This window comes from Lepidochelys olivacea, assembly GCF_965140295.1.
Source record: "Lepidochelys olivacea isolate rLepOli2 genome assembly, chromosome: 4".
Classification (NCBI taxonomy): domain Eukaryota; kingdom Metazoa; phylum Chordata; order Testudines; family Cheloniidae; genus Lepidochelys; species Lepidochelys olivacea.
Window position 1 is genome coordinate 142,866,985 of NC_140414.1, and position 25,729 is coordinate 142,892,713.

A 25,729-nucleotide genomic window follows, 5' to 3' on the forward strand; every position below is an offset into this window, starting at 1 on the left:
GTAAATATACTAAATAAAATATATAACACAGCAAAAAAGCCCTTATAAGAACTTCATCGGATCCTCAATTCAACTTTTACTGATATTGAGTACGACTTACTCATTGACTTTGGTCCCATTAAAGTTGAGTGGGTTTACTCATCCATGCCACTCAATGTGCGTAGAGGTTGCACAATTGGTCTCTAATGGAACAAATATTAATTTAAACCTACAATCTGTAGAAAGAGAATCTTACCTGCACTGCTGTATAAAGTAAAACCTAACATGAAAATTACTCTGCAAATGAAAAGCTACACCCATTTTAAACCTTAACTTTTCCTAAATCATACTGTATTATTTGTAGCTTATGGTCATTTAATGTATTCCTTTGACACTTAAATCCTTCGTGAATCATGCTGTATCAGAACATCTGGTTGAAGTGTAGATGACATTCTTAAAATGCCAAAATTCCAAGAATAGATGAGGTATCCTGTTATCAAAGAAGTAATCACTAAGAAAAATAAACATTTTTCTAGTTTATGTACTAAGTCCACTTTCTGTTTATAGGTGAAAGTCAAAGATGGTCAGCTTTTCTTGTAAGAGAGTGTTTTCCATTTTTAGAACAGCAACTTGAAAATTGCAAAGAACTGGAAACTTCAGCCAGTATTACCTAGTTACGAGGCCATTTTCTGCCAAGATAAATGAAACAGCAGGATTTGCTGCTCGTATGAGGCTCTGGAGTTGTACAAGGAGTGGGTGTCTCTGCTCTGTAGTATGACTTGTGAAGACCACATTGCTCACCAGCCCTGCATGAAGAAATTGGGGAACAGTTCACTCAAATAATGTCTGCAATGGTGGAGAACAACAACAAACATATGCTGGTTAAGTAGTATAGCAAAAACATTTTTCCAGGTTGTAACTGTTGACCAGTATATGCTGGCTAGTATATACATAAACACACTGCTCCATGTGTATGAAGAAGCACCAATAACATTAAGCACAAATATTTTAACAGTGATACAAACTAAACTGGCCTATACCATAATCCTGTTCACTTTATCCTAAGTATCTCACTTAATTTGCTGAAGTAAATATCTGGCATAAGCAGATAGAACAAATTTAATCTTGATTTTGACCAGTTTCCTATGTCTTAGTACAAGCTAGTGAAGTACCTTCACAGACCAGTATCTGGAATGCTAGTATATAAAACTAAGATAAAGAAGGACCTGTACAACTAGTTAGGGAACTGGGACAAACCAATGGGTTGGAATTTAGTGACATGTAACGAGATGTGTAACCTGTAAAAAAAAAAAACATAAAAATAACACCAGGTGAAATGTACAACTTTGGGAGCGCCCCTCCTGTATAAAGTGAATATAATGTCATTGCATGAGAGAGTTTCCTGGAGACTGGTGTCATAGATAGAACCTTTTCCCTATGCAATATTATTATTGGCTGAGAACAATAAACCTGACTGACACTGGTTATTTCGCCTTTTGAATATATTTCATAACGAATCCAAGTATTGTCAAGCAATTGACTACTCAGTTTATCAAAAGTAATTTATATTTGTTTGCATCTCACCCCAATAAGTAAAGCTTATTACAAATGAGAAAATCTAAAGCGGACAGCATTTTGAGCAAGTTATGTGGAATAATCAACAGATTTAATTATTCCGAATTATTAAACATTTATATTGCAGTATCTTCTAGGGGCCAAGGAGGCGGTGGGGGGGGGGGAAGCGTTGTCAGTTGCGTCAGGCATTATACAAATATATAGAAAATAAGTCCCTGAACTCCAACAATCTTACAAGCTGAAAGAGACATGACATGACATAGGTTGCAGTTAGAAAGAGGGGAATAGTGTATTTAGCAAATAAAATTATTCCAGTTTGGGGCCCCCGCCCCAGAAGCACTTTACTGACTTGTGTGAAGTTATGTACGTAAGTAAGCATTTGTTTGTGAATATTTAGTTTACAGTCCAACTAGAATACAGTCATTTGATATTCAAAAATGAGAGAAGGTTAGAGAAGAAAAACCTCTGTTCTTAAAGGGAGAGTAACCATTGCTAGGTATTTCCACCTTAGAGAAGCCAATTAATAACTGGATAACAAAATTAAGTCATAGCAAAGCTACTAATGCCATCATGCAGCTTATATTTTATTGTTACACATGTCTCAAAACACACTGAGTACCAATATTCCTCATTGGTCTTACAAGCAGTTAAAAAAAATCACAACTTTAAAAATATTCACCCCTTTGCAGTGACGGTCTTTAGTGGAAAAAGTTTTGGAGGGACAAGGCAGAAAGTGATACATAACCAGTGTTCCCCATCAATGTTCAGAGATATTGTTAGTCTCCTATACTACATAAAATTGAGGGTTTCAAAACCAAATCACTTAAAGAACATTACTCTGTGAAAGATATTGTATCCTAGTCATTCTGACTTGGAATTGTGGAGTTCTAATCTCAGGTTTCTTACTGACTGTATGGCCCTGAGCAGCTTTTACTCGGCCACTCTAACTCAGCTTCCCCATCTGTAAAATTGGGATATTTACCTTCCTCACAATGAAGCTCTGGGGCTCAATCTTGTGAAGTGCTCTGAAGACAAAGAATTGATACTACTTTTGATGCAGCAAAGGAAAGGCTTACTTCCATGAGAAATTTCAAAGAGATCTATCATCCCCTATACAAGCAACAGCGCTAGTCCACACCAGTTCTCCTCAGCCAGGGGTACATGTACCCCTGGGGGTACACAGAGGTTTTCCAGGGGGTACATCAATTCATCTAGATAGTTGCCTACTATCAGGAGGATGTAGGGGTAGGAATCAACCTTTGGACTCCTGTACTCAGGAACTCTTAAAACACTGAAATGACTGGTATGGTGCAGCTCTACAGTTGCAGGGGGAGATTTTTCTAAAGACAACTCTTCCTCCGGCAACAGGCAGCAGGAATCCTTCAGATTTTTAAAGATCAGGTGGTATCACTTTACAGAAGCCAAGTTTGATCAGTCAGCGCAAGAACCAATTTAAAATAAATAAAAGGGAAGGAAAAAGCCAATATAATAAAATTGGACTTAAAGAAAAATGAACATTTAAGCCTCATGACAAGCTCAATACACATACGTCTGTCATACCATTTTAGAGCTGAGACTTCGGACAGTCAGACAATTGTCACTTTTAGAGACAAAAATAGAAAATATTTTTCCTTTCTATTTTCAAAACTGTTCTTTTCGACACCAAGTTTGCATTCCACTCCATAATAGTTCCACAAGATGACATAAATGAGGATAATAGCTGGAAAAATACTAGTGGGGCACCTAACTTCCTTGAGTCTAACCTTGGAGAAAAGTAACAGACTTCAGCTGGTGCTTCCATAAAGAGAAATTCCCTCTTTAAAATCACAAGGCTATCTGTTCTCCCAGACTTAGGGCTAAACAACAGCTACAATTTTCATCTACAGGAACCGTCCTGGATTTGAATACAGAAGATGCCCTTTTACACCTGGTGAACAAGTACAGCATGGAGACAAATTACAAGTTAAATGGGAACCAGCTGCTGTTGTTGCAAATGCCTTCTGAAGAGAATCAGAAATAAAGTACTAGCTTCTATCGCCAATAAGCCTTGGGCACCAGAACCAGTTTTATTAATGGAAAGCATGTTGGCTGGAATATTGGTGTTATCCTCCTTCTCTTTTCTTAAAGTACCACAGGAACCATTAATTTCTGAGCAGAATTACACTGAAGAAACTTCTGTCTAATACCTCACCCAAGGGATGGCGGAGCACAGGGTGCAAGATCCCTAGTAACTCCCAGGTTGTAGTACTGAGCTTGAAAATTCCCCCATGTCCCGAGACCAATTTATAAACTATTTCAGGTATTTCCCCTATGCCATGGACACTAACATGAGACAAAATAGAGGGTACTTGCAAGAGAAAACCATTTAAGGTAGAAATACTTATGGTGGGAGGTACTGTAAAGGTCAGAATTGGGCCTTCTAATACCTTTATCTTATGAGGTTCTTAGACTAATTTCAGAAGCATCTTCATTGTCAGATACTGAAACTGGGATTGAGAGGCTGAACAGCAAGCACAGAGCAATTCAAACAAACTCAGAGACACACTTACAAGTTCCGATGTGGATCACACAGATGACCTGAAAGGTAAGAAGTATGCCCAACAACAACTACAACTTGGTTTGTAAAGTCACGTGTTGGATATTTTCTTTTAAAAAAATTTCCCCATTTAATTGGCGCCACCAAATGGATAGCCTGCATATGGCTGCTTTACATTACTAGTTCATAATTTTGACTGAAAACAAATGAACCATATATTTAGCTTCCTACTGTGTGTAAGTGACAGCACAATAGATGTGCACCTCAACCCAGCATTACAGACAACTACCATCAGGATTGAAAAGAATGAAAAAACAGGCAAGGATTAAAAACAAAATTAAAAAGAAACAGGCAAGGAGGCAATGGTTAAAATGGTATCAGCCAAACCAGAAACAGGAAGCAAATACACTATGCATTAATAAAGAAGATGAGAAAAGAAATCTCCTCATAATGCCTTCTCCTTTCCCCAACTCCCGCATTTGCCTATTTAGAATTACTTCTATGGCAGTGACCGTCTCACATTTGTCTGTACAATCCCATGCAGATCCAGGGAGCTACAGACACAATTGTTTCCGCTCTGTGGAGCTTACAAATTAAGGGTCTACTCATGCAGGTATCTTTACCCATGGAAGTAAGTATTTACAAAATTAGGCCCTATATTAAACTGGCAGACCACAAAGTTGAGATGAAGGAGACAAAGCCAGGGAGGAGGTGAAGCGGGGGCGGGGGTTTGTGAAATGAAAACTAGGAGATGGTTAAATACACAATTTCACTCCTTAACGATTTTGACCTTTTAGTATTTGAATCACCCCTTCCCCTCCCTCTTCTGTTTCTAAAATCTGTGTTTCCAAAAGGGCTTCGGTTTGTTTACTCCCTTTATTTATACACCTGCCTAACCGATGAGGTTATCAGGAATGTGCACAGCTCTGAGAATAGCGCGTTAGATAATGAAGTTCAGAAACAGCAAGGGAAACTCAAAAACCTATGCTTCACAGTGATAATGATTCCGTTTTGTCCTCAGCAAAAAAAAATAGCAACTTTAAACAAAATGGATATCTAGGATGTTAGAAGATGATATCTGGAGCATTCCTTGTCCATGCAGAAGAGAGATTACCTAGACTGAACTGTTGCAGAGAACAATTTGGAAGCAAAAGGGGATTGCAGAAGTGTATGGAGGGAATGGATGGAGACTAGCAAAAAAGACTGAAAAGCTAACAGCAAAGGAATTTCAGAAGTAGGAAGCCTGCCAATCAATCAGTAGGGCCACTGGATGATCAAGGCGCTAAAGGAGCACTCAGGGAAGATATAGCCATTGCGGAGAAACTAAATCAATTCTTTGCATCAGATTTCACCGCACAAGATGTGAGAGAGATTCCCATATCTGAGCCATTCTTTTTAGGTGACAAATCTGAGGAATTGTCCCAGACTGAGCTCTCATTAGAGGTGGTTTTGGAACAAATTGTTAAATTAAACAGTAAAATGTCACCAGGACCAGATGCTATTTACCCAGGAGTTCTGAAGGAACTGAAATATGAAATTGCAGAAATATTACGTATGGTATATAACTTATCACTTAAATCACCTTCAGTACCAGATGAGTGGAGGATACCTACAGTAACACCAATTTTTAAAAAAGGGCTCCAGGGGTGATCCTGGCAATTACAGGCCAGTAAGAGTAACTTCAGTACCAGTCAAACTGGTTGAAATTATAGTATAGTAAAGAACAGAATTATCAGACACATAGATGTACACGATTTGTTGGGGGAAGAGTCAACATGGTTTTTGTAAATGGAAATCATGCCCCACCAATCCATTAGAATTCATTGAGGAGGTCAACAAGCATGCGGACATGGGCGATCCAGTGGATATAGTGTACTTGCACTTTCAGAAATCCTTTGACAAGGTCCCTCACCAAACGCTTTGAAGCTAAGTAAGAAGTCATAGAAGAGGGAAGGTCCTTCTCATGGATCAGTATTGGTTAAAAGACAGGAAACAGAGGGTAGGAATAAATGGTCAGTTTTCAGAATGGAGAGAGGTAAATAGTGGTATCCCCCAGGGATCCATACGAGGACCAGTGCTGTTCAACATATTGGGAAAAAGTTCCTCCTCTGCCTTGGTGGGTCCTGCGCTTATTGGTGGATTTGCTCACCTCAGAGATTCACAGCAGCCCTCAGTTTGGCCACTTTTGCCAGTGGCTCAAACCTGCCATTCACTCAACTAACCTCATCACTGGCCAGCATGGGGAAAAGGAGGAGAACAATCCCCGCCATCTCTGCTGACCCACCGAGTGGGTCAGGGGACAGGCCAGAGACCTTCCCCTCTGGTGGGACCCACAGTCCAGGTCAACTCCTCTTATATCAAACAGGGAGATGGGGAGAATGGAGGGAATCCGGGCTCGCCCTCTACTCTGGATTCCAGCCCAGGGCCCTGTGGATTGCAGCTGTCTACAGTGTCTCCTGTAATAGCTACAACTCCCTGGGCTACTTCCCCATAGCCTCCTCCCAGCACCTGCTTTATCCTCACCACAGGACCTTCCTCCTGATGTCTGAGAACGCTTGTACTCCTCAGTCCTCCAGCAGTATGGCTTCTCAATCTCAGCTCCTTGCGCCTTCTTGCTCCCAGCTCCTCGCGCGCACCTCACTAACTGAAATAAGGTCCTTTTTAAACCAGGTGCCCAGATTAGCTTGCATGTTCTAACTGATTCTAGCAGCTTCTTAATTGGCTCCAGGTGTCCTAATTAGCCTACCTTAATTGGTTCCAGCAACTTCCTGATTGTTCTGGAACAGCCCATTATCTTATTCAGGTGTCATAAATATAAAGGGAAGGGTAACCACCTTTCTGTATACAGTGCTATAAAATCTCTCCTGGCCAGAGGCAACATCCTGTTACCTGTAAAGGGTTAAGAAGCTCAGCTAACCTGGCTGGCACCTGACCCAAAGGACCAATAAGGGGACAAGATACTTTCAAATCTTGTTGGGGGAAGGCTTTTGTTTGTGCTCTTTGTTTACGTGGTTGTTCTCTTGGGACAGAGAGGCCAGACAGAAATCCATCTTCTCCAACCCATCCTAATCCAAGTTTCCAATATTGCAACCAGTATAGGTAAGCCAGGCAAGGCGGATTACGTTTATGTTTTGTTTTATGTGAATTTTCCCTGTGTTAAGAGGGAGGTTTATTCCTGTTTTCTGTAACGTTTAAGGTTTTGCCCAGAAGGGGATCCTCTGTGTTTTGAACCTGAATACACTGTAAATTATTTTCCATCCTGATTTTACAGAGATGATTTTTACCTTTCTTTCTTTTTTTTTTTTAAATAAAACACTTCTTTTAAAAACCTGACTGATTTTTCCATTGTGCCAAAAATCCAGTGGTTTGGGTCTCTGATGATTTTGTAACCAATTGGTAAGGATATTATTCTCAAGCCTCCCCAGGAAAGGGTGTGTGTAGGGCTTGGGGGGATATTTTGGGGGAAGATGTCTCCAAGTGATCTCTTTCCCTGTTTTTTTTTAAAATGCTTGGTAGTGGCAGCATACTGTTCAAGGACAAGGCAAAGTGTGTACCTTGGGGAAGTTTTTAACCTAAACTGGTAAGAATAAGCTTAGGGGGTCTTTCATGTGGGTCCCCACATCTGTATCCTAGAGTTTGGAGTGGGGAAGGAATCCTGACAGGGGAAAGGGACATGCTTAATCTGGGGTTAATATATCTACTTTCTATCACACTCCTGTAGCCATCTGGCCTGACCCTGTCACAATATTCATAAATGATCTGGAAAAAAGGGGTGAACAGTGAGGTAGCAAAGTTTGCAGAGGATACAAAAATTACTCAATAGAGTTAAGGCTGAAGCTGACTGTGAAGAATTACAAAGGGATACCACAAAACGGCAGATGAATTTCAATGTTGATAGATGCAAAGTAACGAACATTGGAAAACATAATCCCAACTATACATACAAAATGATGGACTCTAAATTAGTGTGACCACTCAAGAAAGATCTTGGAGTCACTGTCGATAGGTCTCTGAAAACATCCACTCAACGTGCAAAGATAGTCAAGAAAGCTAACAATGTTATGAACCATTAGGAAAGTGATAGATAAGACAAAAAATATCAATGCCACTACATAAATCAATGGTACATCCACACCATAAATACTGCATGCAGTTCTGGTCACTCCATCTCAAAAAATATTAGAATTGAAAAAGGTACAGAGAAGGGCAACAAAAATAAATTACAGTGTATGAAGCAGCTTCCATATGAGGAGAGATTAAAAAGACTGGGACCCTTCAGTTTGGAAAAGAGATGACTAAAGGGGGATGTGATACAAGTGTATAAAATCATGAATGGCATGGAGAAATGGAATATGGAAGTGTTATTTACTCCTGCACATAAACACAAGAATCAGAGGTCACCCAATGAAGTTAACAAGCAGGTTTAAAACAAACATAAGGAAATACTTCTTCAGACAACACACAGTAAACCTGTGGAACTCATTGCCAGGGGATGTTGTGAATCATAGAATCACAGGGTTAGAAGGGACTGCAAGGGTCATCAAGTCTAACTCCCTGTCAAGGTGTAGGATTTGTTGTGTCTATCCATCCAAGACAGATGGCTATACAGCCTCCTTTTGAAAATTTCCAATGAAGAACCTTCCACAACCACCCGAGATAGTCTATTTCATTGTCTTACTGTTCTACAGTTAGAAGTTTTTCCTAAGATTTCATCTAAATCTGCTATGCTGTAGTTTGAACCCATTGCCTCTTCTCCTGCCTTCTATGGCAAAAGAGAACAACTTTTCTTCATCTTTTTAAGGTAGCCTTTCAAGTATCTGAAGATCGCTACCATGTTCCCCCTTAATCGCCTCTTTTCCAAACTAAACATACCCAGTTCCTTTAGCCTTATCTTGCGTGGCTTGCATTCCATCCCTATGATCATCTTTTTCGCTTGCCTCTGGATCCTTTCCAGTTTCTCTACATCCTTCTTATACACTGGTGACCATAATTGGACACAGTACTCCAACAAAGGCCTAAACAGTGCCGATTAGAGAAGTACTATCACCTCCCACGACTTGCATGCTTTCCTATTATCTTCTGTTACCAGCTCACCTTCTCCACTGAGCAGTGGATCCACACCATCCTTTCTCTTTTTGTCTGACATATTTCAAGAACCTCTTCATAGAATATCAGGGTTGGAAGGGACCTCAGGAGGTCATCTAGTCCAACCCCCTGCTCAAAAGCAGGACCCATACCCAATTAAATCATCCCAGCCAGGGCTTTGTCAAGCCTGACCATAAAAACTTCTAAGGAAGGAGATTCCACCACCTCCCTAGGCAACGCATTCCAGTGTTTCACCACCCTCCTAGTGAAAAAGTTTTTCCTAATATCCAACCTAAACTTCCCCCACTGCAACTTGAGACCATTACTCCTTGTCCTGTCCTCTTCCACCACTGAGAATAGTCTAGAACCATCCTCTCTGGAACTACCTCTCAGGTAGTTGAAAGCAGCTATCAAATCCCCCCTCATTCTTCTCTTCTGCAGACTAAACAATCCCAGTTCCCTCAGCCTCTCCTCATAACTCATGTGTTCCAGACCCCGAAACATTTTTGTTGCCCTTCGCTGGACTCTCTCCAATTTATCCACATCCTTCTTGTAGTGTGGGGCCCAAAACTGGACACAGTACTCCAGATGAGGCCTCCCCAATGTCGAATAGAGGGGGACGATCACGTCCCTTGATCTGCTCGCTATGCCCCTACTTATACATCCCAAAATGCCATTGGCCTTCTTGGCAACAAGGGCACACTGCTGGCTCATATCCAGCTTCTCGTCCACTGTCACCCCGAGGTCCTTTTCCGCAGAACTGCTGCCTAGCCATTCGGTCCCTAGTCTGTAGCTGTGCATTGGGTTCTTCCGTCCTAAGTGCAGGACCCTGCACTTATCCTTATTGAACCTCATCAGATTTCTTTTGGCCCAATCCTCCAATTTGTCTAGGTCCCTCTGTATCCTATCCCTGCCCTCCAGCGTATCTACCACTCCTCCCAGTTTAGTATCATCCGCAAATTTGCTGAGAGTGCAATCCACACCATCCTCCAGATCATTTATGAAGATATTGAACAAAACCGGCCCCAGGACCGACCCCTGGGGCACTCCACTTGACACCGGCTGCCAACTAGACATGGAGCCATTGATCACTACCCGTTGAGCCCGACAATCTAGCTAACTTTCTACCCACCTTATAGTGCATTCATCCAGCCCATACTTCCTTAACTTGCTGACAAGAATACTGTGGGAGACCGTGTCAAAAGCTTTGCTAAAGTCAAGATACAATACATCCACTGCTTAATACAATACATCCACTGCTTCCTGTTGTCTCTAACATTTTTTGCCAGCTGTAACTCATTCTTTGCCTTGACTTTCCTGATTTTGTCCCTAAACATTTGGGCTATTCCCAGGTATACTTCCTTGGTGACATGCCTCCTTCCATTTCCTGCGTGTATCCCTTTTGGTTTTTAGATTGCTGAAAAGCAACTTGAGAAGAGCCACAGGAGGCCAGTGTGGCTGCACATCTTTCCTCTGTGTCGGAATAGTTTGATGATGAGCCTCTAGTATTGCATCTTTTAAGAACTGCCAGCCCCCTTCAACTTCTTTTCTTCCTAATTGGTCTTCCCATGGGACCTCGCCTACTGTTTCTCTGAGTCGGGTGAAATCCACCTGTCTGAAGTCCATTGTCCTTGTTTTGCTGTTCTCACATGCTCCTTTCCATAGGATCTTGAATACTATCAGATCATTATCACTTCCTCTCAAGTTCCCGACCACCTTCACATTCGCAACTAATTCATCACTGTTGGTCAAAACCAGATCCAAAATGGAAGACCCCCTACTTGTTTCCTCGACTTTCTGACTCAAAGCTGTCGCCTGCACATACTAAGAATCTGCAGGATGTATCATGTTTTGCTGCAATAGTCTTCCAACAGATATCAGGGAAGTTAAAAGCCCTCTAACCGACACCACCTACAAATAGCCATATGAAGGCCAAAACTACAGCGGGGCTCAAAAAAGAATTAGGTAAGTTCATGGAGAATAAATCCATCAATGGCTACTAGCCAAGATGGTCAGGGATGCAATCCCATGCTCTGAGTGCCCCTAGTCTCAGACTGCCAGAAGCTGGGAATGGAAGACATGGGATGGATCACTCAACGATTGCTTGTTCTGTTCATTCTCTCTGAAGCACCAGGCACTGGCTACTGTTGGAAGACAAGATACTGGGCTAGATGGACCATTGGTCTGACCCAGTATTGGCTGCTCTTATGTCAAAGAGTTTGGGCAATTTTTAAAAGCTTATGCAAGGAAGGAACTGAAATAGAACTGTTTAAAGGTTACATAGTATTGCCAGGTGCTGGGTAAATTTCCCATCACAGTTCTGCCAATCCACTTCTGACCAGACCTATTAATTACTGTGAGTATCAATCATGTTAAATAATATGATTTTATAATAGCAACACATATCCATTAAGTACAGAGATTAGACTATGGAAAAGAACTGTACATCTAGTAATAAAGGTTAATAGATCAAGCTATTGTGCCTACTGATGCCTAAAACAGGAGTTTTCATGCAAGATATCCAAATATGGTCCATTCAAAGGAGGAAAAAACAACGTGCGACATCAGAGGCACGCAAAATCCTAAAGGCAACAGAACAATGCCTCAGTCAAAACTCAGCTCTGATTATATTTAGTGTTCAGATTTCCTTATTTTAAAATGTGCAGTTTTTCCTCTGAAAAATAATGTGAAAATGGCAACTTCTTCAGAACATAGGCTTTGCCCTACTGGATTAGACCCCTGGTCCATCTAGTTCAGTAAATTGTCTCAGACAATGACCATTCAAGCAGATACTTCTGAGGAAGGTGCAAGAAACCCTGCAGCAAGCAGATGTTGGGTAATTACCACCAGGGGAGTCTCCTCCTTACTCCTGATAGAATGGCTTGAAGCAGGTGGTTTGTATTCCTCTAATTTTCCCCCCCACTTTTAATATTTTTATAAACAACTCTGGATATTCTAATTATCCATAATGTTCAATCCCTCTTTGAATCTTGCTGACTTAGTGGTCTTAACATCATGTGGCAATGAGTTCCACAGTCTAATTACGTCTAAATACGGATTTTTTTTTTTTATCAATTCTGAATTTTCCACTTTTTAATTTAATTGTCTCTTTGTTCTTATGCTAACAAACAGAGGTAATAGAAGTTCTGACTGTAGCTTCTCAGTATCATTATTTTATATACTTCGACCATATCCCTTCCTATTCATCTCATCTCTAAATTACACAATCCCAATCTTCTCAATCTTTGTACCAGAATTTTCCCATGTCCTTAATTCTTGTTGCTCCTTTCTGTATTCCCTTTAATTCTGCAATTCAGCACTGAACATTGTATCTCAGATGAAGAAAAAATCCACAGATTTATATAATGGCATCATAATACTTTCCACAATGGTCATCATCCCATTCTTACTCAGATTTGCTTCCTTTGAGAGTCCCGAGTCACTTCAGTTTACTTTTGTGGTTAAAATAACGTTTTTGCTACTATTTCTCAGCACTGAAGAGCGAGCATACTTGGGAAGGATGATGTAGTCTGTTATGACACAGGAATAACAGAATTCTACATCAAAACAGCTACAAGAACTACTATTTGTCCCCAGTTATTATCTGTATTACTGTAACCCCTAGGAGCCCAAGTCATGGATCACCACCTCACTGAACAAGGGACTGTACAAACACAGAACGAAAACAGTCCCTGCCCCAAAGAGCTTAAAAGCAAGTGACAGATTGATAGACAGACAGACTGGGGAAGACAAGGAAACAGTGAGACAATACTGATGATAGGCAATGGTCACAGCACACCAGCAGCTTAACCACTGTCAAGTTTTTGTAGGCATCATGGCAAAGGAAAGCTTTGGGGAGGGATTTGAAAGCAAATAATGAAGTAGCTTGGCAGATGTTTACAGGGAGTTCCTCAAGCAAGAGAGGAAGCATGAGAGAAAGCAGGAAGGTACTTATTTGAGAATTTAAACGAGTGGGCAGTAGAGGCTGGCATCATGGGCTGATCAGAGTGTCCACAACTCAACAGCAACTGAGAGGTAAGGAGGGGAAAGATAAGTTGACTGTAAAGGACCTTTTAAGTGAAGACAAGCAGCTTATGCTTGATGCAACTGAGAAGGGGAACCAGAGAAGGGATGCAAAAAGAGGGGTGACATGGTCAAAGCAACAGACTGGGAAAATGGACTTTGCAGCAACATTCTGAATAGATATGAATAGGATAGACTGTATATGTCAAGGCCAGAGTGAAAGGAGTTTAAAACAGTGAAACTCCACAGGCGTAACTGAAGGCAGAAAATGGTCTGCAGAATCTTTCCTACCATTCATGATCTGTAAGAACAGAGACTGACTTTCATATCTCAGGTTGAATTTGCAGGCTGGCAAAAAAAAATCTCTTTTCACTTAGAAAAACAGTTATAATTTATGCAACACCATTATTCTCAACATGTTTAACAGGTACCACTATAGTTTTCAATGGGATTGCACAGGTGGTGTTACTGAATGTAGTCTCCCATTTGGAACTTACATAACTATTTGCTTGAGGAGACATGAGAAGGGACAGAACCCAACTCATACCCACAGCTGTTCTGGCCTCCCATTGTGACCAGAGAAAATAGTAGTAAACACATGTTTTTGTTTCAAAGCAAGCAGATGTGACTGAATACCACCACAAACTGGATCTTTTGAACATGGTGCCATTTTTAATCACTTTTCAGAGTAGAATCAAACGTTAATACTGTATTAAAGCAGAGTATTTCTTATTTAGCTACAGCTACTGGACAACAATCTACTTTCACAAGCTCTTTCAGTATTACGAAAAAGTAATAACTGTTGTAGGTTTCAATGCAATTTCAATACTTACCTTTATGCACAGGTGACTTTCATAAGTCAATATTCACATTGTACACATTTTTACTCAGTTCTTTGAGTCCAATACACAAGGACGTGGAGTGACTGAAAATTATTATAAATTTTTCTATGATGTCTAGAGTAGCGGTGCCTAACCTGCAACTGTCAAGGTAGTTAGGAAGCAGATTGACACCACTGCAAATCAATGCAACGGGTGTCAATTTAACAAGTCGAGTGAAGTCCCGCTAACTCGACATCAGAGCACTCTCCAGTCGGCCCTGGTATTCCACCGTCCTGAGACGATTAAGGTAAGTGGACTGGAGGGCATCTCCCGTTAACGCAGTGCAGTGAAGATGCCGGGGTAAATCAGCCTAATCTACATTGACTCAGGCTATGTTATTCACATAGCTGGAGTAGTGTACCTCAGGTTGACTGACCCCGGTAGCGAAGACAAGCCCTTTGATTATGAATAAAAAAAGAGGATCCGTGAGCAGTATTCCCACTAATTTTTTACATCCACATGTGGAATGCATTTTATGTGTACCAATATGGAGGTGATGTGTGACACATCACTTTCATATTGGTGCACATAACAAAATTAATGTGGTGGGGGTGGGGCCGAGGCGTTTGGAGTGTGGGAGGGGGCTCAGAGCCGAGGCAGAGGGTTGGGGTGTGGGAGAGTGAGGTCTCTGGCTGTTGGTGCGAGCTCTGGGGTGGAGCTGGGGATGAGGGGTTTATGGTGTGGGAAGAGGGTTGGGGTGCAGGGGGGTCTCTGGGGTGGGGGCCAGGGATGAGGGTTTTGGGATGCAGGCTGCCCCGGGGCTGCAGTGGGGAAAGAGGACTCCCGCCAGCAGCTTGGGACTGGTCGAGAGGCACCTATCCCCAGCCGTGGCAGCTTTAGCAGGCCTGGGTCTGGGCCTGGCCAAAGGAGGGGCACCTCTCCCCCGGCCATGGCAGGTCTGTGCTGGGGCCGGCAGGGAGTGGCTCTCCCAGCCCCAGCCCTGAGCCCCTGCACAGGGCTTAATGGGCAGCTGAGCAGCCACACAGCTTAGAGGGAACTTAGTCCATGAGCCATGCTCTGCTTTTTAAACTGAAGCATCTGAATAATTCCTGTTTGGAAGTTGGAGGGTGTGGGGGTGGAAAGGGGCTCGGGAAGGAAGGAAGGAAGGAAGGAAGTGGGAGGACACCTTCAACTGCACAGCTCACATGTGCCCCCACCAGCTGCATCACAAAGGAGGAAAAAGAGGCTAGCTCTAAATTGCACTAGGCTACGAGAGCATGCCTGACTCTGCCTGAGCCTAAGGGGTGCCCAGGAAAGGCTGACACCCCTTCCGTTCACTGAGGTCCAGGAGAGAAGGACATTAGTAGGAACCGAGAACTAACAGTTAGTTTTTGCTTGTTGATTCTCTGTCAGCCCAGGTTACAGCAGCCAGGAGGCTGCTCTACATTGTGCTGGCTGACAACAGCGCCCTAGGGACCACACTCCATCTGCGGATAGTTGGAATGCATTATTCTCCAGCCATTCCTCCCTCCCAAGTGATCTATTGTGGAGAGAGAGGCATCGAAAGCAACTATTTAGGACAAAGAATGTACCTCAAAGTATTCATACTGGCCTCTTGACAGTTCTGCAAAATACATGTTTGGCCCTTAGGCTGAAAAAGTCAGAAATGCCTGCTTTAAGCAACATTTAAAGCCCAGGTATTGACAGGTTTTGTTCTGCATCATTTCCCAAAAAAACAAAGTTTAATTACCTTGTGAACACTGATCCAGGAATTTAGGAAAAAGGAATCTGGAAAATTAAAGAAGAAATCTTAATGTTAAAAATTACGGTACAAACTGTTGCTCTCTACCAACAGTTACCCAATACTATCTATTTCTAGGCGGCTTTCTATTCTTTGCATTTATACTAACTATGAATCAAATTCAAGCATGCTTTTCATTTAACAGAAGCTTCACTGTGAAACCTTATTAGCAAGTGAACCACATGTAACCCTTGTTTCATATGCAGAACCTTTCAGAAGTGATGCAAAATACAAAAAATGTGCTAGGATAATTGGGATAATCAATACAGGTGTCTTTAACTAGGTAAGGTGCTAGAAGTAATTGGGGTAGGTGTCTACACCCTGAAAAACATGAGGAAGACACTAGGTCAGATAAGAAGGGTCTGTAATAATTAACGATTTTAGTTTGTGGTAAATAGCTAATATAGCAGGTAGTTTTTATAATCACTTTGGAACAGCAAGTGTCAGTTGCAAACCTGCTCCCAGGATTGAATGAAGTATTAACCTTTTCTGTAACAACACTGATTTATCTTTCATTAATAAACTGATTGAGACTAGGTATCCAACATCTAATCAATAATCTAAATCGAGCCCTAACACAAGAATAATCTTTGTGTCAAGTTGAAGACTCCCAGTCATTTGAACATTGCCTACTATTAGACTTAACATGGCGTCACCACCCTGACCCATCTTCAAGACTTCTTTTATGCTATCCCATGGCCTGGAATAGCCTTCCAAGTCATGTTTACTAAGTGGTCTCCCTGCCTCTAAGCACTTTTGGAAAACTAATTTTATGAAGCTTTCTTGTTTCAGGGACTATTTTCTGTTCTATTTCGTCTATCTGGTATTACACTGAGTTAATTAGTAAAAGATTGGTATATACTTTGAAAAGGTGCAGTATTAAACATGAGTTACTGTTGTATTTCTGGGTTGTGCCTTTAGAATACATCATAAGCTTTTTAGGGCAGGATTTGTATTTGGTGCATTTTACCAAAATGCACAGCAGTGACACCATTTATCAACTTCATCAAACCTGTAACAAGCTCAAGTAAAGGGGTAATATTCTAGAACAAAAGAAAGCCCTCCATTGGATACCTACAGTAATTAAACTTTGGAGGACAAGAGGTTCTTTTTGTAAATACAAAAGATTCAGATCAGACAGCAAGACACAATGTACTCTTCTGGAACTCTCAAAGCTTCCATACTCAGAAAGACCAATTGCAGCATAAAGCCATTTTAGGTCTGCCAGATTCTGTTCTTTTGCAAGCTCTTACAGAAGGAAGCTTCAAAGTGAGGCAGAAATAGACACTACATGGGCTATGTCTTTGCCATCAACAGCTACTTCACTTCAGGAGATAACCTGCAATTCTTTCATCATACTCTTAATGAAATATTTATAGTAATAACCTTCATTTGTGGTTAACATTATCTATGTCAAATTGAAAGATTATGGTGGAGGCACTTGGTATTTACTGAAAGAGATAGAATTCATGTGTTTCAATTCACCAATCTGTTTACTGAGATCACAAATAGCTGTAAAAATGGTGTGTAGTGCTTATATCTAGGATCACGGAGTCTTAAAATCAGCTCTGTTCCACATCCCTTGAAAAGCATTTTAACAAAGTATCAAGTTTTTGTCATCTCTGCAGTTTGGACTGGGCACATGGGAAGAGTTTATGAAGTGTATTTTGCTATTTAAAGTGTTAGTTGCTTGGCTGCATGCCAATTTTAAAGAAAATAACCTAAGAAGCACAACTAACACTTCCAGAATTTCCTCTCCCATCTTTTGCCACTATATTCTGTAAAATTCGAAACCAAGAAAATTCACATCTTGAATTTGTAGTGTCTTCATTTGATAGCTGACTTTAAGAAAACAAAAAGTAATAATTAATCAGGTACCCAAACTGAAATAAAAGTTTCTTATTGTCTGGCAATATGAAGGAATAAGAAAGATTCACTGAAGAATCACTACAATGATTTATGGGCTTTGTAAAAAACAACAACTATAATTTGTTTCTCTTTTTGTTTGTTCCTACATAATCCACAGATGACATTAATTTCTTTTCCCAAGTTAAACCTTTTGAGAACAAAATTTTGCTTTTCCAGTGGATGACAATCCTACATTAAATGTATAAATCAAGCTGCATTTAAAAGCTCTGTTAAAATTATGTAAACTTAAAACAAGAACATTTATTGAAGTTACAACACAGTAAGCCAGCTCAGCTGTGCACAAGCAACACAGCATAATATGGTTGCATCATTCTCACAAGGTTTTAGAACAGACCAAACTATATATACACAAACAATACACAAAACAATTCAGATTTTTTAATGTACCTATGTTCCATATAGCAGCTAAGTGGTTCTACGCAAGTAGAAATTGTTCCTATGATGAAAGAGGACTTCACATCAGGGTCAGGGTGAGTCTGCAGTGCCTGTACAACATCAATAACATCTGTATATCTGCAAAGAGAACGAAGTGAAGAAGTGTGAAGTGACAAATACAAGAACCATGTCAACAATTAATCAAAAGAAATTACTAAAGTTCTAAGAAAATGCTTGGTACACAATTCAGTATGCAAGAAATTTAGGCACTCAGATATTTACTTACACAAAGAAAAGAGAAGTGCCATCAGAAATTACTGACAGCTATTGCACAATGCACTATTATGAACTTAACACTGAATAAGTGTAAACGTCTGCTTTCAAGAGGCACAGAAACAACAAGATGGGAAGAAATTCACATTATGCCTTCTGCAAACGACGTGCATGTTAACTGAAGACTTAAAATAACACCATAAATTTGATTGAAGTCCAAATTGTAGGTTTTGTAAAGAAAGTACAAAACCCAATGCCAACAGAAATGTTTCTATGACATTTCTTTAAGAATTCCGACTTAAAACATTCCACTTGAATTGAAATATTCCTCCGCTGTGTTTGTAACGCAAACGTTGCCACATTGTACTAGTGCATGAGAACAAAATAAATGAAATTGACTAAACTGAGTTTATGATTAAGTATTAACTTTTAGGCAAATTATCTCTTATCCTTTATTTCACTGGCATTAAAATAAAGTCCTCAAATTATATTAATAATTGGGTTTCTCTGTACCAATCAATGCCCAGAGTTCAACTCCCAACAAAATGTGGGAAGTCTAAGATCTACCAGCCCACGCTGCAAACTTTTTAGAATTCTCTAGCATAGATTCAGCTTCAGACTTTTGGTGAGATGTGGTTTTAGAAATTTAAACCTAAACCCAGAGAATTTACCTGTGGTATAAAGCAAAGTTCACCTAACTATTCTATTTTACTATCCATGATGAAAAGCAAACCGTGATCACAGCCAAAACAATGTAAAATATATTAGTAACAGTTAAGAATCTGACACCAAGGTAATTTGTAGGCATATATTAAGAAATCATTAGTTTTTCTTAAACTACAAAACAATCAGCATGAGAATCTTTACACTGAACGCTATTCTAATGTTCCCAATAATGGAAACTAGACAAAACAAAATAGTAAAGAATTTAGTGGTGACCAATGTACATGAGTTTACCTAACAGTATCCTTTTCAAATATTGTACACTTGAAAAGCCGAAACGCTATGACTTAAGGCATGTCTACACTACGAAATTAGAATTAGAATTTATAGAAGTTGATCTTTAGCAACCGATTTTATACAGTTGATCATGCATGTTCCCACTAAGCGCATTAGGTCGCATTAGACTCCTATAATGGTACCCACTACTGTATTATCTGGTTTAGAAATGAATATTACTTCTAAACCAAGATGGAAAAAATTGTTTCAATTTAATCTTACATGTAAATTATCTGATGGGAATGCTGAGGTAATCATAGATATTAAATCCAAATGAAGAGCACGTTTCTTTAAAGGATTAGAACATTTATCAGTGAAGACAATTTGCGTTTCACTAGTTGAAACTGTTACATTCCTGGCAGCAACAGGGCGGACAAGATTTAATTACTCGGGGAGCAAACCCCTGAATACGTTGCCAAGTGCGGTGCCAATGACAGAACAAACAGCACCCTTCCTTCTGATTCGAGACAGACCAATTCCCACCATGGTGCTAACGCGTGCTGTTGAAGTGGTCATCTTTCAGAGGATATTTATAAAAGCAGAGATTCTATCCACTCATGTTCTTTAAAGATCTAATAGCTTTCCCCCCACAAGACTAGGCACATTTACGTGAAATAGAATCTGACCAAGGCCTACTTAAAATTCCCCCGACAGTTTTAACTGAATATGGTTTTGTTCTTCACAACCAGTTCTAAACCAGAGTTTCAGAGTTTGCATGCTCTGCTGGGCGCAGTCCACTCTGGATCAGAGAGAGTATCAGAACATTCAACAGCAAAATCTGTTGCATGTTCACATGTATTTATCTGAGTAAGAACAAATGACATAAAACCAAACATGTGTAGATTTATTTGTTTCTTGATTTATGCAAATTTAGGTTAAAGGTTGAGAGTTTTTAAATCCAAGAGACATGAAATCCTAAACTATGGTTCTCATAGCAAATACAACTCAGGCTTGTCTACGTGAACGTTTAGTTTGCTTCAAACCGGTGTATGAATCTACCGTATGCTAGCCTGCCGTGCGCTAACAGTCCATATGGACCCTGCTGATATGCGCTATCCGTTCATTAATGCACTTTAATCCACTCCTGTTTCAAAGCTGTCAGTGAACTGTCAGTGTGCTTCAGCATAGCACACATGGACAGTTAGTATGTGGCAGGCTAGTGTGGGGTAGATTCACACACCAGCTTGCAGAGAACAAAACATTCATGTAGACAAGCCTTTAGCCTCACTTGGATTTATTAAGGTACTATACATGCAAAGGCAGAACAACAGTTCTTATAGCTCACATATATCTCTTTTTGTGTTTAAAATCTCACTCACAAAAATTTAACTTTTATGTTCACATTGAGGAAAAAAATAATGAATGGCTTATTTGGATCACAAAACCCTGACATTATTTATTAAAAATCCTTTTGCACTGCTTGTTCAGAATAAATTTACAATGCTTTTTCAAAGAAAGATCTAACTGTGGTATTCAAAGAATTAAATTACATCTTACTTCCTGAAATTAAATATTTTCAAGACATTCAAAATTAAAGTCTAGCAAAAACCTTTAAGGCTTTTAAGTAATTTTCCACACAATAGGTTTTCCCTTGGAAAGGAATGGGATGGTACTCCACCCTACGGATATTTTTCAAAACATTTTCAGTATCTCAACCTTCAAATATAAAATTAATTGTGAAAAGTAGGATGTTTGTTCAGGTAGCATGCTTTTCTGCACGATGCACAAAGCTGTTGTACATTTTTGCTGTACCTTATTGTTTTCTTCGCTACAAATAAATGATATCTACTGGGTAACACAAAGATGTATGTATTTTGTGGCACTTGCATGCATACAGTAAACACAACAGTTGTCGCTCCAGAAATTAAACAATGCTGTAGCGGGTACAGTAACTTCCACCTGCAGTTCTCAAAGTAGTTTACAAGATTTACCTCAGATCCCCCAAAAATCAAGGGCTTTCAAAATGGAGATCAGTATCTTTGGTTGGCCACCATATGTGAAGTGGGATTAAGGGGAGGGGTGGGATACCAATGTCGTGCGTTCTCATCAGTTTCTGGAGGATGAGTGTCTCGCTATCATGACCCACTAAAAGGCTGTGCTGCACTAGAAACATACTATCAGCAGCACTCGGGATGAAATCTGAGAGAGCCAGAGGTGAAGTATTCTCTGTTGAGGGCTCCAGACACTTGAACAGGTTACTGGAGCGTGTAATGCCAAAGCCAAGCCTGACTGTTGTCAGAACATGAACCAAGACACACCATTTTACAAATACCTTCTTCCAATGAAGGAAGGCAGGAATTACAAGTTACAAAATAGCTTAACCTAGGAGATATGAAGAGCAGAACTGAGAGCAGCGTACTCTCTTGATGATCAATCTTCTTGTATTTGACGAACTACTTACCCTTGCAAGACCACCAACAGCCTCATTTTCCTTCTAGCGTAACTGGCCTGACGCGTGCTGCGGTTCTGCTGGGACTCAAGAACACTTGAAAGGTAACGCTGAAAGTGGGCAGCACTGAAACATTCAGGGCTATCCATAGTCTGCCGATAAACAACCCACCTGAAAAAATCAAACTGAGTGAGATATCAGCTCAATTCTGTTTTCTCTTTATACCATTTTATTTCTGTTCTTTTCCTTTTGACCCCATGGCCATCAAAAATAAATTTGTGACCAGTACAAAGTAATTCCCTATTTCTGGTCCCATACAGAAACAAAGGAGAAACTCACTTAGGCTTCAGAGTAGCAGCCGTGTTAGTCTGTATCCGCAAAAAGAAAAGGAGGACTCGTGGCACCTTAGAGACTAACAAATTTATTTGAGCATAAGCTTTCGTGAGCTACAGCTCACTTCATCGGAATGCATCCGATGAAGTGAGCTGTAGCTCACGAACGCTTATGCTCAAATAAATTGGTTAGTCTCTAAGGTGCCACGAGTCCTCCTTTTCTTTTCACTTAGGCTTATGTCTTTTCAGCATCAGCCTACTGTTTCTAAATTGCTGTCAATGGCTTTTTTGATATGAAACAAGGTCAAATAGCATCTTCAAAACAATGTGCCAGAGTAATTTTGATATGTGTGTTAGTAATAAAGTTGAGTGATCACGAGCAAGGATCCTGGAAATCCGTTTGCCACAGAAAAACGGACAGTCTGTCCTGGGGCCAGTTTTGTTCAACATCTTTATCAATGATCTGGATGATGGGATTAATTGCACCCTCAGCAAGTTTGCAGATGACACTAAACTGGGGGGAGAGGTAGATACGTTGGAGGGTAGGGATAGGGTCCAGAGTGATCTAGACAAGTTGGAGGACTGGGCCAAAAGAAATCGGATGAGGTTCAACAAGGACAAGTGCAGAATCCTGCACTTAGGAAGGAAGACTCCCATGCACTGCTACATGCTGGGGTCTGACTGTCTAAGAGGCAAAAAGAAAAGGAGTACTTGTGGCACCTTAGAGACTATCTAAGAGGCAGTCTGGTAGAAAAGAACCTGGAGATTACAGTGGACGAGAAGCTGGATATGAGTCAACAGTGTGCCCTTGTTGCCAAGAAGGCTAACGGCATATTGGGCTGCCTTAGTTGGAGCATTGCCAGCAGATCAAGGGAAGTGATTATTCCCTTCTATTCAGCACTGGTGAGGCCGCATCTGGAGTACTGTGTCCAGTTTTGGTCCCCCCACTAAGGAAGGGGTGTGGACAAATTGGAGAGAGTCCAGCGGAGGGCAATGAAAATGATTAGGGGGCTGGGGCACATGACATATGAGGAGAGGCTGAGGGAACTGGGATTATTTAGTCTGCAGAATAGAAGAGTGATGCGGGATTTGATAGCAGCCTTCAACCACCTGAAGGGGGGGATCCAAAGAGGATGGTGCTAGACTGTTCTCAGTAGTGGCAGATGACAGAACAAGGACCAATGATCTCAAGTTGCAGTGGGGGAGGTTTAGGGTGGATATTAGGAAACACTATTTCACTAGGAGGGTGGTGAAGCACTGGAATGGGTTACCTAGGGAGCTGGTGGATCTCCTTCCTTAGAGGTTTTTAAGGCCCGGCTTGACAAAGCCTTGGCGGGGATGATTTGGTTGGTGTTGGTCCTGCTCTGAGCAGGGGATTGAACTAGATGACCTCCTGAGGTTTCTTCCAACCCTAATCTTCTATGATTTTATGAATTTGAGTTTTTACAGAGAATCTTTAGTTTTTGCATTTTGTCAATAAAAACAAAAACATATACTAAGTATTAACTACATTTTATTTAAAGTACCAGTGTCACTTATTCCAGTGGTGCCCAACCTTATTACAAAGGAGTGCCACATAAACCTAAGCCCAATCTTGTTGGGCCAAACAGATTTTTTAATAAGATTTCAGTTGACAGCAGGAGTCCCACCACTTGGGGCTGACAATAGGAGCTTTATTTTTATTGTACTTAAAAAAAACCTTCTGAAAATATGCAATACCGACATAGAAGTATTTGGTATAAGTGAGAAATAAAAATTTGCAATTTTCAAATTTTATTTTAACGATTGATGACACTGGTAGGCTCCGAACTTGCTTAAAATTGTAAATATATCAATATAACGTGTTCAACTGATACCTATATTTTACTATACTATATTTTGTAGCTAGGGAAACTAAAGTTGAGCGTTGCATTTTAATCGCGGAAAACCACAAATTTTTATGGTTTGAGATTTTTTTTTTTTTTAAAACATGAAAAACTAGGATTCCTGATCATGAGACACTGTATGGACCTCAACTGAACTATCTTGGACAGGATACAATTTCAGTTATATTGTTAGAATGAAATTTTCACCAATTTTATCATTTAAACAAGTAATGAAATAAGGCTTTATGCAGTAATCATTTCAAAAGAATCTTACATGTTTACAATAAAAACAAAACACACACGCACACCCCTCACATGGACTACAGACACTGCACTATCTCAGTTTGCAAACTTTAAATAAAAAGGTCCAAAACAAGACACAGAGAAGACACAGAGAAAACCCCACCATTTATTTTTACATTTGGCTCAGACAGAGAACTACTTGAAAATTTAAAATTACTAAATTCCCATCCAGCCAGGTCTTGTTAATACTTGCTGGAGCCACCTTACTACAGAGACTACATTCCAGATGTTTAGATTATAAGCTTTTGGGGGAAAAGGAAAAGGGGTTTGTTTGTTTGATCTTGTACAGAGCTGAGTACTCAAACAAACAAGATACAATTCTAAAATGATTCTTTCCTATCTCCATATGTTGGTAAAAGTTACACACATTCTCTCTGGTCTGGCAAAAGTCAGCAAAACCAAACAATTATTTTTAAAGCAGATTCTACATTTAAAAACAATATTTTAGCTAGATTTCAAATATATTCTCATCTCTTACACAAAAGATGAGTTATATTTGCTTTAAGACTCACCACCAGAGGAAACAAGCAATGAAATCTCTCTACCTGTTCTCTCAAAGTGCTGACAAAGAAAATCACCAAGTGACCAGTCACTTTAGCCTAACATTTAATGTTTCATCTGGCCCTTTTGGAGATACTGCTAATCCTACAGATGAATTGAACAGTCTCAGAGAACCCAAACAAATGGACATACAGCAGTCACAACTGGCCATCTGAATTAACTTTCTTGTGAAATCTGTGATATTCTCATTCTTAATGTAGAATAATATCTACCTACCTAAGATACTTATGAGACACCCCCCCCTCCTCCCGCCGGCCATTACTTTGGAATCTAAGTGCCTCATGATTTTTACTGCACAAGTCCTCACAACACCCTTGTGAGGTAACAGTGCTATTATTCCCATTTTCAGGATGGGGAACCGAGGCAAACAGAGACTAAGTGAAATGCTCATGGTCACACAGTCTGTGGCACGGCAGGGAATCAAACCCATATCTCCCAAATCCATGGCTAGCAACCTAATTACTTAACATTCTTCCTGAATATAACAGTAACTGTTCAGCACAAAAATGGAAAAATCAACCAGCTTTTTTCTTTTTCGAGGACTGCTGTAGAAAGTAGAACCAAAACTACACTAACCTTCCATACTCCTTGTTAAAAGTGACCAGGAAAGCGCACAGATCACTGGAGTGACAGCCTGGAAGCCCTGTTACAATAGTGATAACCACCTAAAGTAAAAGAAAAAGTTATATTTATTATTATTACTGTGATTATTTTTCTTGAAGTGCTCAAAAGTATGCTAGACACCTCACAAACTGATAAAACAAGTTCCCTGCTCCTAGAAACTTAAATCCTAAATACAAAACACCACCACTGAAAGCAACAAACAGTGGGAAGACAGAGAGAAGGGAGCACAATGGCTATAAATATAACATTGGTTATGTAG

At 40.2% G+C, this 25,729-nt stretch overlaps 1 protein-coding gene across 2 annotated transcripts in view; it reads right to left on the minus strand.

Annotated features, from left to right (window-relative positions):
* DNAAF9 (dynein axonemal assembly factor 9) overlaps positions 1-25,729 on the minus strand; it is a 134,370-nt gene that overhangs the window by 15,475 nt on the left and 93,166 nt on the right. For both annotated transcript variants that reach the window (XM_084626795.1, XM_084626794.1), the window contains exons 26-30: positions 25,423-25,511; positions 21,798-21,956; positions 18,137-18,262; positions 15,770-15,807; positions 650-785 (exon numbers count right to left, since the gene is read on the minus strand). In XM_084626795.1, the coding sequence (XP_084482921.1) occupies positions 650-785; positions 15,770-15,807; positions 18,137-18,262; positions 21,798-21,956; positions 25,423-25,511 (548 nt within the window). The remainder of the gene's footprint in view (positions 1-649; positions 786-15,769; positions 15,808-18,136; positions 18,263-21,797; positions 21,957-25,422; positions 25,512-25,729) is intronic.